Source organism: Chiroxiphia lanceolata, chromosome 3 (genome assembly GCF_009829145.1).
Source record: "Chiroxiphia lanceolata isolate bChiLan1 chromosome 3, bChiLan1.pri, whole genome shotgun sequence".
NCBI lineage: Eukaryota > Metazoa > Chordata > Aves > Passeriformes > Pipridae > Chiroxiphia > Chiroxiphia lanceolata.
Window position 1 is genome coordinate 97,893,274 of NC_045639.1, and position 22,771 is coordinate 97,916,044.

At 36.3% G+C, this 22,771-nt stretch overlaps 1 protein-coding gene across 2 annotated transcripts in view; it reads right to left on the reverse strand.

The window, feature by feature from the left end:
• Positions 1-6,764: 6,764 nt before the first annotated feature.
• Positions 6,765-22,771, reverse strand: part of PXDN (peroxidasin) — a 92,558-nt gene continuing 76,551 nt past the window's right edge. For both annotated transcript variants that reach the window (XM_032683230.1, XM_032683229.1), the window contains 4 exons: positions 13,729-13,849; positions 11,292-11,424; positions 10,310-10,423; positions 6,765-9,685 (listed from right to left, as the gene is read on the reverse strand). In XM_032683230.1, the coding sequence (XP_032539121.1) occupies positions 9,563-9,685; positions 10,310-10,423; positions 11,292-11,424; positions 13,729-13,849 (491 nt within the window). In that variant the 3' untranslated portion in view covers positions 6,765-9,562. The remainder of the gene's footprint in view (positions 9,686-10,309; positions 10,424-11,291; positions 11,425-13,728; positions 13,850-22,771) is intronic.

Below are 22,771 nucleotides of genomic sequence, written 5' to 3' on the forward strand. Positions count from 1 at the left end.
ATTTAAATTAACGACAGAACTACGGGCTGCAATACAGCCAGACTGAAAGGGAAAGGAAAGACAAGATTATCACTAGAAATACACAGACAACACAGTATGTTACTACAGTGTAAATGTGGACTTTCCTATCAAAGCCTTCTCTCAAAGCTCTCACACTTATATAGTGCGTTGAGAGTGAGGCAAACAGCAGCAGATGTGGAGGAAAAAAAGCCAGACAGTTGCCAGCTTTTTTTCATTTGTGAACATCTTCTCATCACAGAAGGGAAACAGCAGCTCAGTCTTCATTTATTTTTCCTTTACTTTCTTATTCTCTCAAATGTAGTCAGTTATACCTGGCTAATTTTTGCTACAAGGAATCTAAGAGAAGGATTTACCTGTAGCTGCATTAGAACATCTATACCAGATTAAAGAATTTGAAACCTTAAATAAATTATTTTTTCTAATGAAAATTAAAATAATTACTCATAAATCTGGCTTCCTTTTTAGACTGAGTTTATCTCATTAGTGTAACATAGTTAAATTAAAATTATTCACGGGGGAATAAAAGATACGACTCCTTCTAACAAAACTTGGGCCCATAAAATAGCTAAAAGCATCTCTAAGGTCTGGCTGAATGTGAATTCTTGGTGTGATTTAGTGAACAAAAGTCACCTTAAAACTCTGAATGTGCATCCATCTAAACCTTGTAGGTTTTAAATTAAAAAAAAAAGAAAAAGTCTGATCTAGTTTAAAAGAGTAACTAAGGGTTGGGATGAGCAGTTCAGTACCTGAATAGCTGCACATACACACAAACTATTGCAGGTTGAAACTTTTTGTGAGAGTAAGTAACTCCCTACTGCAATTTACATTATGGTGACACAGAAGAAACATTTTCAAGTTTTCTATCAAGACTGCATGTCTTTTTAAGACATTATTCAAACACAAGATGTGTTTTAATATAAGAAACAGTGGATGAATTGAGTTTACTAGACAAGGCTACAGCGACTTTTCTGGGGATTTAAAAAGTCTATTAATCTCAATCAATTTGCACATTCCCAATGTGCAAAATCATTGAATTAAAAAGTAAGGTGATGTTTTCTGAATATATCTGCAGATCAAACAGAAAATATTAGCTGCTTGTGAGGTAAGACTTGGGATAACAATAGCATTCCACCACAGAAAAAAAGAAAGAACATAAGCTGAAGGTTTTAAAATCCACACTAACCTTTGCCTTCAGCAGAAACAAGCTGTCCTTTTGTGACCGTAAGGCATCTATTGTTTGTTATTGTCTGAATTGGTTGTTGATATAAAAGAAAATCGAAATAATCCCACAACAATCTTTAAATACTCTCAACATAAGAGAACAGCCTGACAACATGTAAGGCTGTATGTAATCATGCCAAGACAGTTCAGCTGGAAGAAAGCATTTATTCCACTCCTACAGTGTCCCCAGCCTGCTGTACTGCATTCAAGAAGGCTGTCTCTAAAAAGCCTGATTTAAAAAAAAAAAAAATTCTTTTCCATGACAGCATTTGAGTTTTTAAATAAAAGTGTAGGTTGTAAAATAACTCACTTTCACCCAGACAGAGAGAAAATGTTTTATTAAAATAACTTGATCATTCCTTCGCAACTGGGATAGCTCCCCGTACATGAAAGCTGTCACACTTGCCTCTCAGGTGTAGCAAGAGGATGGCTTTCCACAGGAAGAGTGACTTAGGAAAGAGCAAGCCCTCAGCTTGGCGTCTCCTAGCAGAGTTCCTTGGAAGTGGGAAACCTGTGTTATTGAGATCCATAGCTGACAGTGACAAGTCTGTCACTCAAGCACAGGAAAAGAACAGGAACTCAATATGCCCCTTTGGACAATGTTTCTAACTGGTTGACTCTGAACCCTCCTCTTAAGGCTCCTCTGAACCCTCCTCATTCAGGCCTCTCTTGTCCTCATTCACCAGCCAGGACCTGCCATTCTCAGAGGTCAGGCTGGTGATTCGCCCCAATAAACATCTTGGCCTACAGTCTTGAGTTCATATTAGTTGTGAAACCATGAAGAACAAAAAAAGAAAAGGTGACCTGCATTGAAAGAGGGGCAATGCCTCAGAATGGAGGTAGAGAACTAAAAGCCTGCCTTACTACCACTCTAGTAGATGGTTCAATAACTGGTGAAATTGCTTCCCAATTTCCCTGAGGACTCTCTATTGCAGTATAGTATATATGTTGCTTTGGTATATTTAACTTTTTCCTATATTCCTAATGAATCGTTGCATCTGCCTGAAAAAATTTGGAGTCCTTGATGAAATCTTTCCCTTTTTCTCCCCACCAAAACAAAGCAATAGTTTATTCTCCCTTCTCAGGATAATTCCTGATTACTTTTTTTTCCCCTCTGGGTACTTTTTTCATGCTAATCTCTATGAAAAGACACATGAAGCACTTAACTGTTCCAATCCTTGGAATGGCTGCAAGCCAGGTTGACAACTGACAGCATCTCATAAAGATATAAGTAGGTAATGAGATTTGTTTTGGCAATTCAGCAACGTTTTGGAAGCATGTGACTTGTGGGAGTATAAAGTTGTGTCACTGAGGGAGGCATCAAATAGACACAACCATCTCTAGTGAATGCAACAATCAGGTTCGTTTACCACAGGAATTGCTGTCCTGTTCCATTTCCGAATCTAAACAGAGATATTAAATTTATAGCTTTTCAGATAAACACAGTTGGCCAGATCTTCTTGTAATTTAGACATATCTGATCTGTACTGTGCTCTGTCTGTTACCAGGCTGGAATGCTAAAGCACAGTGAAAGGACCATTCATAACACGGCCGGCTGGACAACAAATACATCAGGCACAAAAGAAAAGGGAAGTGTTTTGGAGGTGCAGAGGTTTCCCTGCCATGTCACATCAGGCTAAGTGTGAAAAAAGGAAAGAAAAGGAACTAAGCAGCCAGGACAGTTGCAAAACAACGGTGTGACATTGTTAGGATGTCTGCTTTAAAATACACTATTAGAAGACAGCACTGCCTTTTCATGATTCAATATAATCTTCCTATTTGGTACATCATAATGTAAAAACTGGTCAGGACAGTATTAGTATCTAGTAATTTATTTAATATTTAGCAATTATTTGGTTCACATTAGTTTTAATATGAATAATGTTTCATTCCACTGAGAATGAAGCTTTCAGCATGAGCAAGATATGTGCATACGCTCATATTGGTATTTTTGTTGACATATTCTACCTAACAAGCTTTTTTTCATATGTCAGATCTCATTTTTTCTTATCCATAACAAAAATTATCGAATTCTGAAATATACTTCACTGAACCCCCACTGTAGATGGGAGACCATAAGAGGACAGTAAGCAGTCTTTCTTTCCACTGGTAATTTTATAATTGTATTACCCTGTATATGCTTAATTTAATCTATTTTAACAATACAACAATAGGATAATGCAGGCGTTTTGAGAAAATTAGTCAAATATACCAGTTTTTGATACCTTATTCTATTTTTCAAACTAAAGCCATGGAACAGTTCCAACATATCTAAAAATCTCACTGCAAAAATTACTGATTTCGTCTATATTGTAGACAAAAAGTGTGAAACTAGTAAGGAACTGAAAAGAAAATATAAGGAGAAATCTTTTAGATCATATAATGGCACATGCTATGTCAGCACAATATTTTACAGAACAAAGTTGCTAACTGTGGGAGGTCATTCCCTATAAAGACAACTTTAATCATAGTGTGGCTAAATGATTCTTAACTGTAATCAATCAAAAGGAATAAAGTCAAATTACTTGATTTATTTCAAATATAACTGAGTCTTCATCCTTTCAGACCTTCGTGATACTGTCATCATCACTTTGTATAAGAAGAAAGGTATTAAATCAGATTGCTCAAACTACCGTAGTATTACTCTGCTCTCCATTGCTGGCAAAATCCTGGCAAGAATACTCTTGAACAGACTAATACCCACTATAGCAGAAGGAATTCTACCTGAAAGTCAGTGTGGTTTCAGAGCCAACAGGAGTACCACAGACATGGTATTTGTCCTCAGACAACTGCAAGAGAAGTGTAGGGAACAGAACAAAGGTCTCTATGTAACCTTTGTTGACCTCACCAAGGCTTTTGATACCGTGAGCAGAAAAGGTCTGTGGCAGATTTTGGAACGTTTAGGTTGTCCCCCCAAGTTCCTTAAAATGATCATCTCACTCCATGAGGATCAGCACGGCCAAGTCAGATATGGCAACACACTTTCTGAGCCCTTTTTAATTAAGAATGGTGTGAAACAAGGCTGCGTTCTCGCTCCTACCCTATTCACTGTCTTCTTTAGCATGATGCTCCAAAGGGCCACAGCAGACCTCGATGATCAGGACGGTATCTACATTCGATACCGTACTGATGGAAGTCTATTCAATCTAAGGCGACTGAAGGCCCACACCAAGACCCTAAACCATCTTGTCCGGGAGCTGCTTTATGCTGATGATGCCGCCCTTGTTGCCCACACAGAAGCAGCCCTGCAGCGTTTAACATCCTGCTTTGCAGATGCTGCTGAGCTCTTTGGGCTGGAAGTCAGCTTAAAGAAGACAGAGGTCCTCCATCAACCTGCACCTCAGGAAGTCCCCCATCATCCCCACATCACCATTGGCCAATCAGAGCTCAAATCAGTCCAACAGTTTAACTACCTTGGTAGCCTCATCTCCTCAGATGGTAAGATCGACGGAGAGATAGACAACAGGTTAGCTAAGGCATATAATGCTTTTGGAAAACTCCACAAAAGAGTATGGCGTAATAAACACTTAAAGAAAAGCACCAAGATCGGTGTTTACAAAGCCATAGTGTTGTCTGCTCTCCTATATGGATCCGAATCATGGGTCATCTACCGCCACCACCTGCGTCTCCTAGAACGCTTCCATTAACGCTGCCTCCGTACAATCCTTAACATCCGCTGGTCAGATTATGTGACCAATACATCTGTACTAGAGCAAGCAGCTGTCACTAGTATTGAGGCCATGTTACTGAGAACGCAGCTGCGATGGGCAGGGCACGTCTCCAGGATGAAGGACCACCGCCTCCCTAAGATCCTGCTCTATGGTGAACTTGCCACTGGCTGCCGCATGAGAGGAGCCCCGAAGAAAAGATACAAGGACTCCCTGAAACAACATCTCAGCCTTGGCCATATTGATCAACATAACTGGTCTACTCTGGCCTCCAATCGGGAGGCCTGGAGACACGCCATCTATAACGCTGCTGTCTCCTTCGAGAACACACGCAGGATCACTCTCGAGGAAAAAAGGCAACGCAGAAAGAACCGTGTCTTGCAGATTACACCATCTAAGGAGTCTTTCTGCTGTGCCTTTTGCAATCGGATATGTCTGTCACGTATTGGCCTCATAAGCCACCAGCGTGCCTGTAGCAAAAGTGGATAGTGCCTTCCCAAATCTTCATTCGCGAAGCCTAGCCATGAGTGAGTCTTCATCAAAATATATCAGTATTAGTTCAAGAGTTTTTTCTAAATGTCTATACTTCGTGGTTTGTTTTTTTTTATAACTGTTAGCGAACTTCTTAGCAATTGACCCTGGCTATTACCTTGTTTGGACTAACACAAAATTATTTACTGAAAGAAAACATTCTCTTCAAGTCTCTGCCTTAGTCTCGTGGAAAAAAAAATAAAATGTTGCTGAAATGTAAATATTTAAGTATTAATTATATTAAGCTTAGGAATTTAGGAACTGACTGTCTGTTAAAAGAAGCATGCATTACCCATCTAAGTTACTAGAAAAATGTATAGTAGTACTTTGCTAAACTAATTTTATCTGAATTTGGATTAAAAATTTTTTTTTTTTAATGGATAGTGACGGAGTATTATTCATCAAGATTTTTGATGAGCAACATTATATTCATCAGCCTGCTAGAAAATACCTATTGCAGTTCTGGCTTTCTAGATTTGCCTTATGTAATACCCAAACTATAGTGAAGCACAGTTAATTACAACCTGAAAATTATTCTAAACTTTGTCTCTTGAGATCCATCTTTAACTTCTCCCATTTCACTGTAAGGCAACTTAGATTTTGTATCACAAAATTCTTCACGGAATCAAATTATAAAGAAACAGATGAATTCCAGTTGGATCTGACAAAGGAATTGTCCCAGAGATCCTAACACCTTAGTAATAGATGAAACTAACTCATTATGTGCCCAGTAATAATTTTTATCCTGTGATGGAGAAACAAGATGAGGTAAATAAGATCTCTTTTGCACAATTCATTTTGAACTGAGATTGCATGAACATGAATATCCATCTGTGAAATGATGTGAATAAAGAATGAATGTCAAATCAAGTGCTCGGAAAGGCAAGTCATGATTGGAGCTATTTCAAGACATGAGGAAGTGAAGAAACTGTGTAAGAACAGGGTGAAGTATGTATGTATTTGTATGTAACTATTATGACATTCCCATAAAAAATAGGAAAAAATGTTCAGCACCAAGAGTTTTCAAATACACATTTTTGCTAAGAAATAAGAGTATTTTTAAATATCCTTTCTAAGCCTATGGTATCTTTTTCTCATCACCTAGAAGAAAATAGAGAACAGATACTTTAATTCTATGTGTCATAATATTACAAAACCTACTGAATCTACAATACTCATTAGCACACTGCTTAGTTCTCAGCAGATTCTTGATCATGACAATCCTGCTTAAGATAAGTAATATGAAATTTGATAGAAGTCTATACACTGGAACCTTCAGAAAATAATCTAAACAATACATGAATGAGAAGAAATCACTTGACATTTACTTGGAAATGTGGCCCATTTTATTTTAACTGAAAAGCATTCATTATACAGTGCAAACAGTTCTTTGGTAAATTTACTGATTAAAATAACAACAACACTGACTTTGTTTTAGATAACATTAAAAAAAAAGAAAATAAATATGTAAAATTTGCAACATAGTACAGCAATACTCTCACAGTGGATACTGAGGAAATGGTCAACTAACCATTGGCCACTGTTTCAGAAATGTTAAAATCAACGCTGATTCTACAGACACTGCAATAAAACTGAACTAGTACAATCCATGACTGATAACATTTTAAACTGTGGATAAAGACCTGTTTTTCCTGGTTTATAAACACATGGATGGCAGAAAATAAATCAATATTACACTTGTTACACTTGTTTAAGCATATCCAGGCTCCTAAGCCCATTTTATATACCATATGAATAAACAGTGAACAACAAAGAAAACCTCCCACTTTACTCTGGAGGTTGGAGAAAAGAAACAATCAGATATAAGGTACTATTTTAAAATGTATAAATGGAAACTCTCTTCTCCTATTAGCAGAAATCTTGAGGAAGTTTATTTAATATAAAATTGGAATAAAAGAATGCAAGTAGTAACCAGCTGGATGTACTACTCCCTTACTTAACTGTTTAGACAGCTAAATTATATTTGGGTTAGCTCTGCAATCCTTTCTCTTTGAGGAATTTCTGCTATAGGTCAATGGGAGTTCCATCTGAGTTGGAATTACAGGGCGAGACGTGTGGTTTGGACTCTCAACAAAAGTCAACAAAATACCAGAGTATCACAGAAATACAGGAATGACAACCTCTAGGAACCATATGATACTCAAACATGCTCGCCACGCACAATTTCTAGATGTATTAACATAGAAAATTACATAAATCAAAACATTGTATATAAAATCAATTAAAATATTCTTAAAAATATAAATTGTAGTTCCATGTGTACCACACACCTTTAACACAGCACTCACATGTACATATTGCTTCTACCATAGCATGAAACAAGTTTCTGTAGTAAGCTTTAAAGATACACCAAAGTTTGAATGTGTGTCATGGTAACAGTTTATCAAATTAGAAATTATTAATGTTAGTAATCAGAGAAATTATGTGCCAAAATATGATAGTGGATTTCATATTGCCATCCTAGGTTAGTTATTAGACATGTTCTACCATGTAACAATTAAGTATTCAGTCTGCTTGCATAATCTGAAATGTTTAACATATGAATGTTTAATTCTGTGCAGATTTCTTCGATACCCAAATCTCTGTCCCCTAAATTTTAACACTAAACTCAGAAGTCAGTGACTAAAGAGTAGGTCTGGTTCTAGCTAGTCCTGATTTAGGATTAAATGACAGAGCCATAATCTCTAACACATTAAGTATTCAGGGAAAGAATCAATTCTGAATAAACACAGAAAAGAGCTGTAAAATGAGGTATGATAGTTGTCCTTCACTCAATATAATTCCTGGTCAAAAATATGAAGTTTGCCTTCTAAAAAGTACACAACTTTGAAATGCTAGTGTAGACATATACTCTATAACATTAAACATTTATTAAATGGGAAAGAAAGTCCATTGGTAGACCATTTTTAACATGAAAGATAAAAATATTGAGGTAAAAATATATATGCATTAGATGAAACTCAAAAAAAAATAAAAATCAAAGACCTTGTCAGAAAAAGTAGTCAATCCACATTTAATCATGCTCCTTGACTTTGATTTTTCTTTTTTTTCAACAAACAGTGCCACAATATAATCAGGAACATATGTCTATTGACAATATGCACAATGAATCAGTAGGAATCTTTGTATAGAAAATGGCTTGTGACATCTTTTCACATTTTCAAAACAGGGCCATACAATTATGTGAGCTGATCTGAGATCAAAAGAAGTATGCTGGACTGGATGCTTATTTTAAAATGATTTAAAATAAATGAAACAAACAAAAAAATGTTGCCAAGCAATTACATATGTTTTGACAAAAAAGGATTATATTCATTTTTAAGATCAAATGCTACTCTGTCATGTATGTTTCCCCAGAATGAGGAAAACCGTCAATTACAAGTATAATACACATTCAGTTGCTTTTTGTATCTTCCAATTACATTTATTTATATTTCCTTACTATTTCTAGCACTTTTTTTCCCTAAAAATTTTTATTAATTTTGCTCCTTGAATTAAGGAAAGGATTTGAAAGATGTCATGTAGTTTAATTGTTTCCTTGCTGGTCCAGAGGCACAAACCATAGTGTGAATTTCCACGCACTGATGTTTGCAGGAACTGGCCCAACACAACATTGCTTTGGGCACAGTGATGTCATGTTTTCCTTTTCTCTGTGTCTTACTAAATAACAACAGAGAGCTAAATATCAAGTCAGACTGGTACTAAAAAGGGACAGTAAACTTTCAATGTTGCTAAATTAAAGATAGGAAACAAAGTGTTCATTTTAGAGTAAATCCTAAGCCCAATCATTTTGGGTACCTAAAACTACCTGACAGTGTTCTTTTAAAGTAGCACCAGTTTGAGTTTGTCTAACCTGAGAAGTATAACACACAATTAACTTTGACCTGTTTGCTAATTTCCCTTTTGTTAATTTTTGCATTGTGATTTACCTTCATGGGCAGAAAATAAAATGATACATTAAGTCGAACTGTTACAGCACCATTAGAATATTGTAAATCTTGATTTCTTGCTGTTGTTAAGACTGTAGTTACCTGGTTTTGCCATCAGCAGGCACTGATACGAATTGAGGAATATGCACCCTAAATTCTTAAAAAGCAGGCTTATGGCTTCTTTTTATTAATGTTCTGTTGTAAGCAGACTGGACAGCAATCTCCTTTAACCTTCACAGGCGCTTCGCAGTCAGCCGGTGGGCATGATTCTACAAAACAGGTAATCTGACCAACCTGTGTCAGGAAAAAAATAACAAAACCAGACCACTCTTAGCTACATGTTACAAACAAGAAATATATTTTTCATATTATTCATTCTCTTTTAAGATGCTGACTATTATGATTAACTCCATATAATTTGTTTCAGTATAAACTTCTATTGAAGGTGCTCGCTCTACCACCATGTCTCTTTAATGAAGCAGCATATACACTCTTATCTAACATTAAGGTGCTACTGTGGTTCCAAGCACTAACATATTTCTTTAATTACCTTTCTAAAAATTTTACTAGGATAAAAGAAAATTAAAATCTAGCACTAAGTCAGATGAGCTTTTACTGATTTTTATGCATTTTAGTAGACTTTTTCAGGAAATGTCTCACTTTGCAGTTAATTCTACCCATATAACTATATGTTAATGAAGATGGAAATATAATTAAGACAGATAAAGGCTGGATTGAAAAACAGTGTCAAGGGCAGGGATATCTGAAAATATAATTTTCTGCACAAAATAACTGAAGATCCATAAAAAACAATTAGCAAATATTACCTAGAAATTAGCAGGCACAAAACTGGGACTGCTGTTTTAGAAGTAGAAACTAACATAACTTCTACCTCAAAATGAATTTCCAAATACTTACTTTGCATTCACACACAGTACAAGGGTCCCTTTTCCAGGTTTCATTGCTGGAATATGATTTACCCTCTTCATCAGTGCAATCAGAATTACTGAGGCGTGATTCAAGTTTTTTTATCTGAAAACATTTAAAAAAATTAATTAAAAAGTTAAAGGTTTTTATTTGTGTAAGGTATTCTGTCTGTTCTCTTATACTACATAATACATGTTAAATACTTCTCTGGGTTTTTCTTCTCACTACTTAGTTTTCATAATGCTAAAAAACTAGAAACAAGTAATATCTATGGAGTCAGTCTTTCAAAAGAAAGCTGAGAGAAAACATATCTTTCCTACCATTGAAATATTCAGCTAGAGCATACAAAGAGAACAAAACTACATGTGTTATATATGGAAAATTTAAATAGTCAAAAATGTTTTGAAAAGGAGGTGATTTTTTTTAAAAAAACCCACCCTAATTAAAAATGTTTGCTTTCATTTTTTACTATCTCCTATATGTTGTACAATTTAAAAATGGAATTCCACTATGGCTTAATAAAGAGTATACTTGCAAATATTGTAAAAGTCTTCTTTAAGTGATCTAGATCTTAACAATATTTACAGCTGTAGCCTGGCATATTACTTCTTATGAAGGCTACATTTTAATCATAGCTTTACATAGATTCTATATACATTTCAAATAGGAAAAAAGATTTTATTAACACTACACAAAAATTTTTTGAGAAAGGCTAATTCCATGTTTAGTACACAATTGTTACACAAGGCTTCAGGTTCAAAAGTCAAGAGCATCTAATTGTAGAGTACTTCAGTATGATTTCAAAAGAACATAGAAATAAAGAATAATAACACACCATGTTCTGTGTTGTTTTCTGTTTGAGATACTATGTGGTGGATTTTGGTTGCAAGGGATGTCTAAATAATACGAGTGGTGTTAGGAAAACATTATGAATTAAATCTACAATTAGACACTGTTCATTATAGCATCTTACCTGATTTCTGAGGCTTGAAATAGTTTTTTGCATTTCCAAAACAAATTCTTTGAAGTCATTCACTGCAGGTACATTTCTATTTTCATTAGATGCTGATGTGGCATTACGAAAAAATTTACTCTGTTTCACAGAACTGCAACAAATGAATGCCAAGTCAGGATATTCATCTAACTCATTTTTATTTGGCTAGGTATTTTGGAACACCTAGCAAAAATGTAAAAGAAGAACAACTAACAAATGTAGGAACAGTAGGAACCACAACAGCATGTAAGACCCCCTGGTGCTGAAGACAGACTCAGGACAAGTGAGCTCTGGCTCTGGATTATTGTTAATATCATCAGCAACAAGTAATTTCTTCTACTTAGAAAAATTATGTATTTCATACAGGGGTACACACAAAGTTGTCATCAGTGACACTGTAGAGCATCACCTTAAATTCACTCTTGAGCCTCCAAAACAAAATGAAAAATCCTTCTAGATATGAAGGATTAAAATGTGTCCCATTTTAACTAACATTTGTACTGACTACAGTACACAAAATATAAAGTCTTTTGTTTGTAGCACTTTTCAGGTGATATCTCTTAACAGATGTACAACCCTAAATTGTGGTAATCAAATCAATCTGTTGATGAGAAGGAGCAATCAAAGGAATTGTCCATAAATAATAATTTATTATCTAGCACCACTTAACAAAACATGCATTCAAAACCAAGGATAACACTAATTTTTAAGTCACTTATTAGATTAAGATCCTTGAATCCATACAAGCATTTCTATTTTGTTAACATGTCATCTCTGGTTCAAAGGGATACCCCAAAGAATGAAGAGGCAAAGAAATTTCCATATAACAGGGCTCATGATTTATAATATATCTGCATAAATTAAAACAGCACTTACTGGCAGGGGTTCAAGCTACTTAGTTTCCCATAGTTTTTCATCTAAATTAAAGAAAAAGAACTCTAAACAACATAACATGCCAAAATTCAAGTAAACCAGCTGCTATTGTATAACAAAATGTTTAATCTTCCCCACCTGGTCAAGTTATTGAAAATGAGAAGGAAAAAGAGAAAGGAGAAAAAGAATCTTCTCATCACACATGCAATTTAAATACAATGAGCAAGAGAACTGATGGAAACATTAAAGACAGGTTGCTTTAGTTTTATTTATGCTACAAATAAAGTATTGTAAATTTCCTATTTTGTATTCCTAATTAGTAATCGGACTGTTGAAGATTTCTGAAACACAAACAGCAAGCTAACAGAACAAGCTCCTACTCAGATACAAGTGTTTATTTTTTCTTGCTTTCATTTTTATTTAATTTAACCCTATTACAGTTTTAGAACTATGGAACTAGCATTCTTAAAAAGTGAACTGCTGTTCTGCTACCAGTTCACTTGAAAAGACAGACAAAGCATACTTCTTTAATGATTACTTTAAAGGAACCTTCCTTTTCTTATTATCTATAAGCCAGCTTATACTTAGCTGTTGTCTTCTCTTGTCTAAAATCTTAAACACCTAAAGGCTCAGTTACTTCAAGACAGATTCCTATCAATTAAGTGAAATAATTGTGGTGTTTCTTCAAGTGCTAGAACACCCATATGAGTATCTGGAATTGCTGAAATACATTTACCTGTCTATGCATCAGTCTAGATGCTTTCCTTGCCAGAGTAGGTAGACTTTGCCTGGTTGTCATCATCATCAAAGTACATAATTTTATTTGCTAAAAGAATGTATGCTAAATGGAAAGAACTATAATTCAAAAGAGCTCATCATGAAGGACCTTCACAAGAAATACTTGGTCTGAGCAGAACTCATTTCATGTCACTAATTCATAGGTAAGTTTTGATAACCTGGAAAGGGCAGCAGGGACCCTGTGCAGCTGACAATTTGTGACCAACACTGTGATTTACTTCCCTGCTACAGTATTTTGAGGATTAGGGAGTTATAAACAATATTGTCTGTAGCACTGCTGTTCTCCTTTCCTGTTCTGAGTATTTTGCTACCAGAAGCCATCCTTACTATTATCACAAATTTTTAAGCCACTGTAATCAAGACTTGGTTGTCTCCATTTCTACAGGAGAAACTAGGAGCTCCAAAGAGGAAATGAAATAATTTAGTTTGGTTACCACCGGCACAGTAGGAACAAGGGATTTCAAATCCCCAAATTATGCTTCGTTACTGAGTTTTTTCATGAAAAGCGCAGGAAGAACAAAAGTACTATGCTATGTCACTCACAAAGAGTCTTACACAAATTTGAGCTTGAAAAAAAGTGGATTATTGTTAGCAGAGATGCAGAAGTGTCAGAATGAAATACTGAAATGCTTGAAAAAGCAGGCACTCCAAAAAAGCGGTACGCACTTAGAAAGAAATGATTCAGTTTCATTCCATTTTGAAAACAAATGGGATTTTATACTTCTTTAAAAAAAAAAAATCTCACCTTACTGTTTTGGACATTTTCATTTTCTTCAGGGGCTTGTCCTCCTGAAAGCTGTAGTCAAGAGAACGTCTTCCCCGAAAGTGATATGAAAATGCATTAAACTGTCCTCTAGTTCTACAGTCTGAAATTAGACAAGAATTTGCATATTATAAACTACAGTATATTTCAGCAGTTATAATATTAATATGGGTTTGCATTGTCTTCTGAATTGATAAAGGCAAGTCACACATTCAGTTGATCCCTCTGGAATCAGTTGATGGCAGATGAATATGTCTCAGTGTTACAACATTTAAGCTAGCTGGATGCAGAGAATTTGATCATTCACAGACCATCTTTTTAGTGTGAAACAAAGGAATAAACCTTATTTTTACAAACCTATCTAGTGCTACTTTAACTATTCTTTTCACTTCTGAAATTTCCACGCTCTTGGTTTTTAATTATTTTCTACTTTTCAAAAGGGGTAGCTATATATGAAGAAAAACAATGACAGAAAAACCACCCTTTGGCTTCCTCATCTATCCCAGGCATTATTATTGTTATTTTTGCCATGTGAAAGAGAATTTATAATTAAATCCTGGAGAACATTTGCAGACACGCTTTATAGGTTGACCAGCCCCATTTCCAAATTTCAGGAATTTGAAGGTATCACTAAACTCTAAATCTCTTTCCACCACAGAGTGAAAATCTCAAGCCTCAGAAGAATCTACAACAGAAATCTTCTCCTAAGATCCTAAGAGGACGTCTTGACAGGATGAAGTATGTCTTTCCTTCAGTTCACTTAGCCTTCCAAACACAGTAAGTATTTGGAAGGAGTCCCATTTAAAAAATAAAAAGAAAACAAAGCAAAACTGCAACAGCACTACTGAAAGGAGACAATGAGAAAAAAGAAGTTTTCATTTCTGTTCACAGAAGTTTTAAAGCTAAAAGTCATAATGGACCAAGCTGAAGCAGGAACCAACAGCATGATCAACACTTAAAAGAAGAGTCTGTTAAAACAGAAGGGAAAATTGAAATACAGGATGCCATGGATGTATCCCAGCTGAGTCTGGTATTAGCAGAATGAGGCATGAAAGGAATTGAACATGGAAGGAGCAATTTTCCATAAGTTTCTCTTAATTTGCACCAAAACAAATTAGTTCAGAAAGTCAATAACATTTATAAAGTATTTTTCTGAATTTTGGATTGAATACCTAAAGTATTAACAAAAATTATTGCAGAATGTAAAGTTGCTCAGATTATACAAAAATAAGCATCTTGGACTACTTTTAATTACACTGGATTTAAATAAGACTATTACAATTACCCTGTTAGGAAAAAATTAAGTTTGTCCATGGCTTAATATCACTTAGGACAGAAAGAAAAAAATTGAATGGCAAAAAAAATAGAAGTACTGATTGAATTTCAGTTCAAAAACAATACCTACAGATCATTCTTGAACACAAGTTATCCACAATTCTCCTTCCCTTTTCTTTCCTTACAGTTCTTACCTTCCTGCTGTAACAGCACCACCAAAGAACTAGATGGTATTTGCTGCCAACATATTGTTCATTCTTTATATGTGTTCTGCTGTTTCTCACATAATCTTCTTGCTGCCCACTCAGAAACTAAGCGTTTTCAGATGGGAACAGGCTGATGTGTCTGTTAGATGCTTTGCATGAAGGCATTTTAGAACACCCTTAGACACTCCTATATTTAGTACAGTGAGAAAAAGGGTCATACTCTTAAGGGAGAAAGAACTATCTTTGGTCAGAGGAATTCTTTTCTTAAAGCAATGTGTTGCTTAAAGTTTTCCTGAGTGTCACAAAAACTTAAGTTTCTTGCAATATGTGAAAGGTTTCTACTATCCTGCTTTGTTTAATAACTGCCAACGTCATCTTGCATAATATAGATAATTTTTTTGGTACAATAACACAATGGCCCATTGTTTTTTTTTATTCCTAAGTTGACTTTTAGAAACAAAGGTTTGAAATCCTGGGAAGGTTTAATCACCTTAGGCCACTAAATATGAGAACCATATGTTCAGCGACAGCTTTAAGTACACACACCTGATTTTCTGTGTTTTTTAAAGACTCATATATGTCTTGCCAAATTAACAACTCTTGTTCTTCGTTTCTGTTTCAGGTACAACAAATTGGATTGACACTGCTGAGAGGTGCAGGACAGAATGCTTTAGCTTTCAGAAAGCCTAAACCAAGAAATTTCATCTCTTACACTTTTTTTAAAATTATTTTATTTTTAATGAAGAATACTTTAGCAATAGCACTAAATAAGAAAAATAAATCTAAAATTTCCCCTTTTTTTAAGCCGACCTAAAATGTCCCCAAATTAGCAATACCCATTCCAATCTGTTTTCTGCAGAAAAAGCGAATGGTTAAAAGCAACATTGTTATATATTCTTATATTGTTATATTGTTATACTGGAAGTGTCAAGATGATCCATTTACAGAATCACAGAATAATTTAGGTTGGAAAAGACCTCGAAATCATCAAGTCCAACCTCTGACCTTCTCAACTAGACCACAGAACTACGTGCCAAGTCCAATTGTTTCTTGAACACCTCCAGGGAATGGTGACTTCACCACCCTCAGCAGTCCATTCTAATGTTTAACAACCCTTTCCATAAAGAAACTGGCATTCCCATCTGTATATGAATGCCCTGTTTCCCACAAGGTTTTGAAAATGCACCTATAATGTAAATTGGATAATAATATCCCTGACATTCAGAATTACTGAACACTCCTAAATTCCCCGTGAATCACTCCCCAAAATCTGAGCCATGGAGAATTAATGTAACAGTAGATTCTAATTAAAACAACTTGAGAGACTAAAGAAAAGTGAACAAAAGCACATATAAATATCTATTTGATAATAGCTTGATTCTCTGAGATTTATTGTAGTGAATTAAATTTCTGTAACTGCAAGCATTTGTATATATCTAAGTACCTGTAGTCATGCCAGTGGGAGCAGTAAAACGGAGGAGAAACACTGAAAATGGTTGATGTAAAAATATTTTTTCAGCAGATGTTTACATAAAGCAGTTACTGACAAACTGCATTCATGGCCAGGCTTCGTGAACGAAGCTTTAGGACAAACTGCACAATACAGGAAAATGACTTTTCACAAGAAATGAAGCCCTAACCCAAAATAGCTAGTTTTGTTATTGCTAAATAGGTCACATCCCTTGCCCTGCATTTCTAAATTTCCTCTGTTGAAAAAGAAATAATAAGTTAAACAGTAGCAAAAAAATGTAATATGGTGGTCTAAAATCCAACAGTAATCTGCTCAGATTCGAACAGGTGTATTTTGTATGAACATTTCTTAAACATCTCAGAAAAAAATGGTATAGAAGACACTGTCTTTAATGTAAATTTAAATGTAAAAAGATACATTTGAATGTAGAAAGCAAAAATAATTTTCTGTGTAAACAGAAAATGTTTTCAGGCATAAATTGCATCCTTTTGGTATTTTGAGAAGTCCTTGGTGTACAATTTCCATTGTCACAAAAGAACTTCCAGTCTCACACGAAGTGTACTGGTAACATTTTAAAATGTTATTTCCATTATATATTCCACAGAATTTAGTGCTTAGCACAGCGTTGCTTAGTATTTTCATTGAAGATGAAAGGGCATAATGAAAAGTGCTTAATAAGAGGTAATGTGGTCAGTAGAGAAGCAATAGACAGCATAACTGTTGGTCTGCTCTTAAAACACAGGACTTCATAAATATAGGCCTAATCTACTAGATCACATATAAATGCATTCAGATTAAGAATGTGTCTTAACTCTTCTAATGAAATTCAGTGAGATTTAAACACGTCTAATCAGAATTTATATAAGGTCATATTCCTGAATTAAACCAAAAAAAGAACAATATCTAATAGAAGAGTGTCTTAGTTTAACAAGATTACAACTTAGAAATTAAGAAACTTCAGGTGGAAGTGTGGAAAAGGAAAAGAACAGCTTTTTATTAAAAAAATCTGAATAAACAACAAATGGTGCAATCAAAAACTTTCAGAAGAAACAAAACAAAGTCCCAATTCCCCAGGTCGGGGGGTGGGGGGGAGTGTGTGAAGAAACCCGTGGCAATCTGGGGCGGGGAGGGGGAAAAGGAGGGGGAAAGGCAGGACTGTTCCAGAAGTTCAACAGCTGCTCGCAGCCACGTGTGCCTGCAGCAGCCAGCAGCTGGAGGCTTCACAGCCAGCAATGAGAGAGTCCTTTTTCCCACAGGCAGTCCCGAGGCAGAATACCTCACTGAGACGGGTCGGTGTCTCAGTCGCTCTCTTCGAGGTGTCCCGGGGAGAAAAAAACCCTTCCTCTCAGTAAAAGAAAGGAGTCAGCTGAAACCAGGCTCCCCGCTCTGTTCGGTCGGCCAACAAAAACCAAAAAACCTCCGAACAAAAGACTCCCCAGCCGTGCCGTCCGTCCGTCCGTCAACCCGCGTCTCCCGAGAGACCTCCCCCTTCCCCCAGTCCTGTGCTGCCCAGCGCCTGCGGCTTCGCTCCATCCCACTCTCCCCGGGGGACGTTAGAGAAAAAATTCCAACATCTCTTTTCAAACCTATGACAAAGAGATATATTGTTTGCTAACTGAGAAACTGTTAAGAAAAATCACTTCCTAAATCAGTTCACACTTATGAGGATGACTTGCATCTTATCTTAATCAACTCCTCTGGGGTTATTTTCCATTGTTCTCCTCGGTCTATGTGAAACTTCATGGGTTTTGACATAAAACAAAAGGTTAAAGAATTTTTTCATTTCAACTTAGAAAAAAAACCACCCTCAAAAAGTGTGAAATTTTTAAAGACTCACAATTGAGCAATCACGAAAGTGTACACTGAGTACTTTTAAAAAACAAAATCAAAATACACTTTTTGCACTAGAGAGCCTGAAAAAAAAGCACAAAAATTTTCTTATTTGGAAAATCTGAAGCTCAAAAGCTACTTTGCTCAAATAAAGTAACTCAGTAAACCCAGCAATTACTCATCATCTCTGACAAGACAAAGAAAGGTAGTAAGTGAAGGAAAACAAAAGAAAACGTGTACTTCAGATTGCTATCATAAACTAGTAATTCTGTTGTAGAATTTGTTAATTGAAATCTATAATTTTGTTATTATAAAGAGGAATAATGCTTTGCTTTATAAGAAATATATACTAGCTTTACTTAAGAAATCTACAAGGTAGCTTTTGGTAACTAAGAAGTTTTTCTATTTTTCATATGGAAAAGTATTTTTACTTTTAACAAAACAGGAAAGATAACAAAACCAGATGTGTTTCAAACCAGGCTGCAACAGCTGAACATGTGGGTCACTAATGAAACATACGTAAAGTGCAATGAACAGTATTCTACACTTGAAATTTTAACTTAGGGTAATTTTAACTACAAAACAATTAGAAGCATTTTAAATGTGGAGAATGGTTTAACTTTTTTCTTTTAAATAATAACCAATAATAAATTCAAAGAAACAACCCCCCCCAATGTATACAAGTGCCATTCCCAATTGTATGCCCCCCACCTCAGAGGAGTGGTGAGTCCTTAGCACCATGGAAGGAAAGAAATTTTTTAAATTAGTTGCTTAAACTGGATTCCCATAGAAAATGTCACAGTCATTCATCCAAGCAGGAAAATAGTTCAAGCCATGCATATTTTGCTTTTTCCTCATTAACCTCTGCAAGGCTTCAAGAGTTCAGAAGTAGGGGATAAATATAGGCAATTTTTTAAAGAACATTAATTATGTACTCTTTCTTTGGCTTTGCAGTTCTCTGACTGTACTACATCCAGCAGTACCTTCTGGTAGCAACATTCTTGAATGAAAATACAAGCTAGGCTGTTGAACAGATGAATACTCTAAAGACTTTCCAAAGATAACATCTGCTCTAAAAGGCTCAATGATAACATAACATTTAGAGAATCAACACATAATTTATCAGAACAGTTTTACTATTTTTCCAAATTGATAAAAAATTGTATTTTTGAAACTGTCTGTCAAGTTTCATGAGCCATGCCAAAGTGAACTTATCCTGAACTGGCAGAATATGCTTCATTTATGGTAAAGCACTTGAAGAGTGATAACTGATTTTCTCTCAATTCTGGCACATGTCAGGGATTCTTTTAAGAGATTCTGGAAGACTTTGTATTAAAATTGCAATGTGTCAATTATATCTAGATTTTTATAAGCTATTATTATTAATTTGGGAATGGCAAACCAGGTAAGTACTTTTTAAAAAAAATTTGAAAAGCCTTCGGAAAAAAAAAAGCTATAAAAATTAGAGTAAGGCCTGAAAGAAATTATATTTGTAGGATATTGTACAAGATTTCACTGAAACCTAAAGTATTTATTTCTGCTAGTATCACACAGATAACTTTTATTTTGAACTGAGTCTTCCAAGGAAGAATTTTCTTAGAGTGTTTTTACACATTTAAAGTCCCTGCTTGAATTTTGCCATTGCCACCAAGTGAGGGCAATTGCCGACAACAAAATAAAAGCACAGAGCGTCCAGCACAGTTTCCCCCATCCCCTCCGGGGAAGGGGGGTCAGCGCTTTAAGGTGTGTGCCATCATGGGACCAGGGGTGGCAGGGGAGATCAGATCCTGCATGTGAGATCCTGGATCCGAATCTCACAATTATTGATACGGTTCGCAACAAATTCACTGTGAGTGTGTGTGTGCGTGGGGAAGGGCTGGGCCTGGACCTGCAGGTACGTGGCAGAGCTGGAAGGCCTGCATGTAAGGCCTGTGCTGAGGGCACAGGGCAGAGCAGGCAGGCAAGGCCTGCAGCCCACGCAGAGCACATGGCAGAGCACATGGTAGAGCACATGGCAGAGCACATGGCACAGCACATGGCAGAACTGCAGGCCCTGCAGCCAGGCTGTCAGTCAAGGCAGACCTGCCTGGTAGCCCACCCACACTACAGCACAACTCACTCTGGCCTGGAAGGCACTGATGGGATATCCTACCTGGGAGGGAAAACTGAATTCCCTCCCATGCGGTCTCTCTCTCTCTCTCTCTCTCTATCCTCCCTCTCCAGCTGACACTGTGAACTACCGAATCTTGTCTGTAACTGTTTTCTCCTCTTGTTTCTCTCTCCTTCTATCTGTCTTCCTTCCTTTTAATCTGTTTTCTTCTGTTACTCTTTTCCTTCTCTTGTGGGTAACTTAAAACCAGTGAATTGTGTTTTACTAAAGCTGGTATATTGATTGTTTTTAGTGGGTGTTTTCTGTGGAATGGGTCTTTGGGCTGAATGTTTTAGTGAAATGCTTTTTTCTTGGTTGTATTTTACTCCTGTAAAAACCTCTTGTCAAAATATCTTATTTTTCTCACTAAATTAAAAAGAAATTCTCTTAGAGAAGAGTGTGTGACTCTTTCTCTGGACACTAATTAGAGGTTATAATGAACCAAAAGGTTTTTTTAAAAAGTCTTAAATAAAAATGTAACCACTCTGGGCAGTTTATAGCTTAACCAGAGCACAACATTTTTAAAATGGCGACGAAGGTAGGATTAATCTTGAAAAGCGAAGAAAAATTTATTTTTGTTAAATTATGTCAGCTTCTGGCCAATGTTTCAACATTTGCAAAAAATATTGGAAACTTGTTTTTTCTCTTTTCATTTTAAGTTTTTCTAGTCCTCAGAAATGGTGCTGAGGAACAATGGGCAAAATTTGGTATTTTTGGCAAAAAAAATACAGTTTTAGCAAAATAAAATAAACCCCTTGCAAAAAGCAGTTTTTGCCAGGAGAAAAGAAAAAAAAACCTTTTGCCAAAATATGTTATTATTGTCACTAAATTAAAAAGAAATTCTCAGAGAAGAGTGTGTGACTCTTTCTCCAGATGCTAATCAGAGGTCATAACGAACCAAAAGGCTTTTATAAAGTCTTAAATAAAAATGTAACTGCTCTGGGCAGTTGATAGCTTAATCCAGAGCATAACACCACACAAACTGATATGAGAACAAGACAGATTAAAAGCGAGAGCTGTGCCCGCCATAGCTCTCTTGCTGTCTGGCGCAGACCCATTGTAGATGCTCCACCAGCTCCCTGCTGCCTGGAATTGCCATGTGTCAACCGCCACAGCATCTTTTTCCTTCTATCCAGCATTCTGACAAGGAGGTGCCTGCAGGGATTCATGAAACCTCTGCCTGCCTTCTGTAGCCCCCACATTGGCTTGCTGCTGCAGATGCAGCTGTGCCTTGCCAGCACCCCGCACCTACCACTGCAGCAACAACTTCGGGAGCTCCAGTGTGGCTCTGCCACTTCCTACTTGCTATAGGTGTCTGCCTTGCATGGCACTGCCTCGCTGTCCTGACCTGCTGATTTCCCATGCCCATTGGACCCGCACTGACCCTCCCTGCAGACCCCACGTACACCTGCCTGCAGTCACGGCAGCTGCCAGAGCCGGAGCCACTTGGAGCGTCCGCTGCCACCGCGCACCAGCTCCCGCAGCCCCCAGAGCACCCACCACTGCCAGGAAAGCCTGCCAGTACCACCTTCTGGTTGTGGCTGTAACTCTACTAAAGAAAAGCCGCTTACCAGCTCAACAACACAGAGGTGGATGAAGAGTTTTTTTCTGGGTGATATTCTTTCTTTGTTATTGTTTCTTGTTTCATGTTTGGTTTTGACTTTTGTTTGGTCTTTTTTTAGTAAAAATTGTTACCTTTGTTTCTATTTCCTCCCTCATGAGTGTCAATTGATTTTCAAATTCACATTAGGTCTGGGGAAAAAAGGGGCTCTCTATTCTATCTAAGGTCCTGCTTCCCTGGTAATATTGTCTTTAACCCGAGACAATTTTTTAAAGGCTTGTTTACCTTACAAGACAATACAGTAGCCAGTTTAAAAGCTAAGATGTGCAATAACTTTGAATAGTAAATCTCTATCTACTTTTTTTATTTTTAATGACATCTGAGTTTGTTCTTATGGTACAGTCACATCACTTAGAATCCTTCCTCAGTGTTTACTGTATCTGTAACACATTGCAGGGACATTCTCCATCAGTTTAACTTTTACCTCTTGCCTTAAATTCTGAGCTGTATCACAAAATAACTCTTTGTCATTG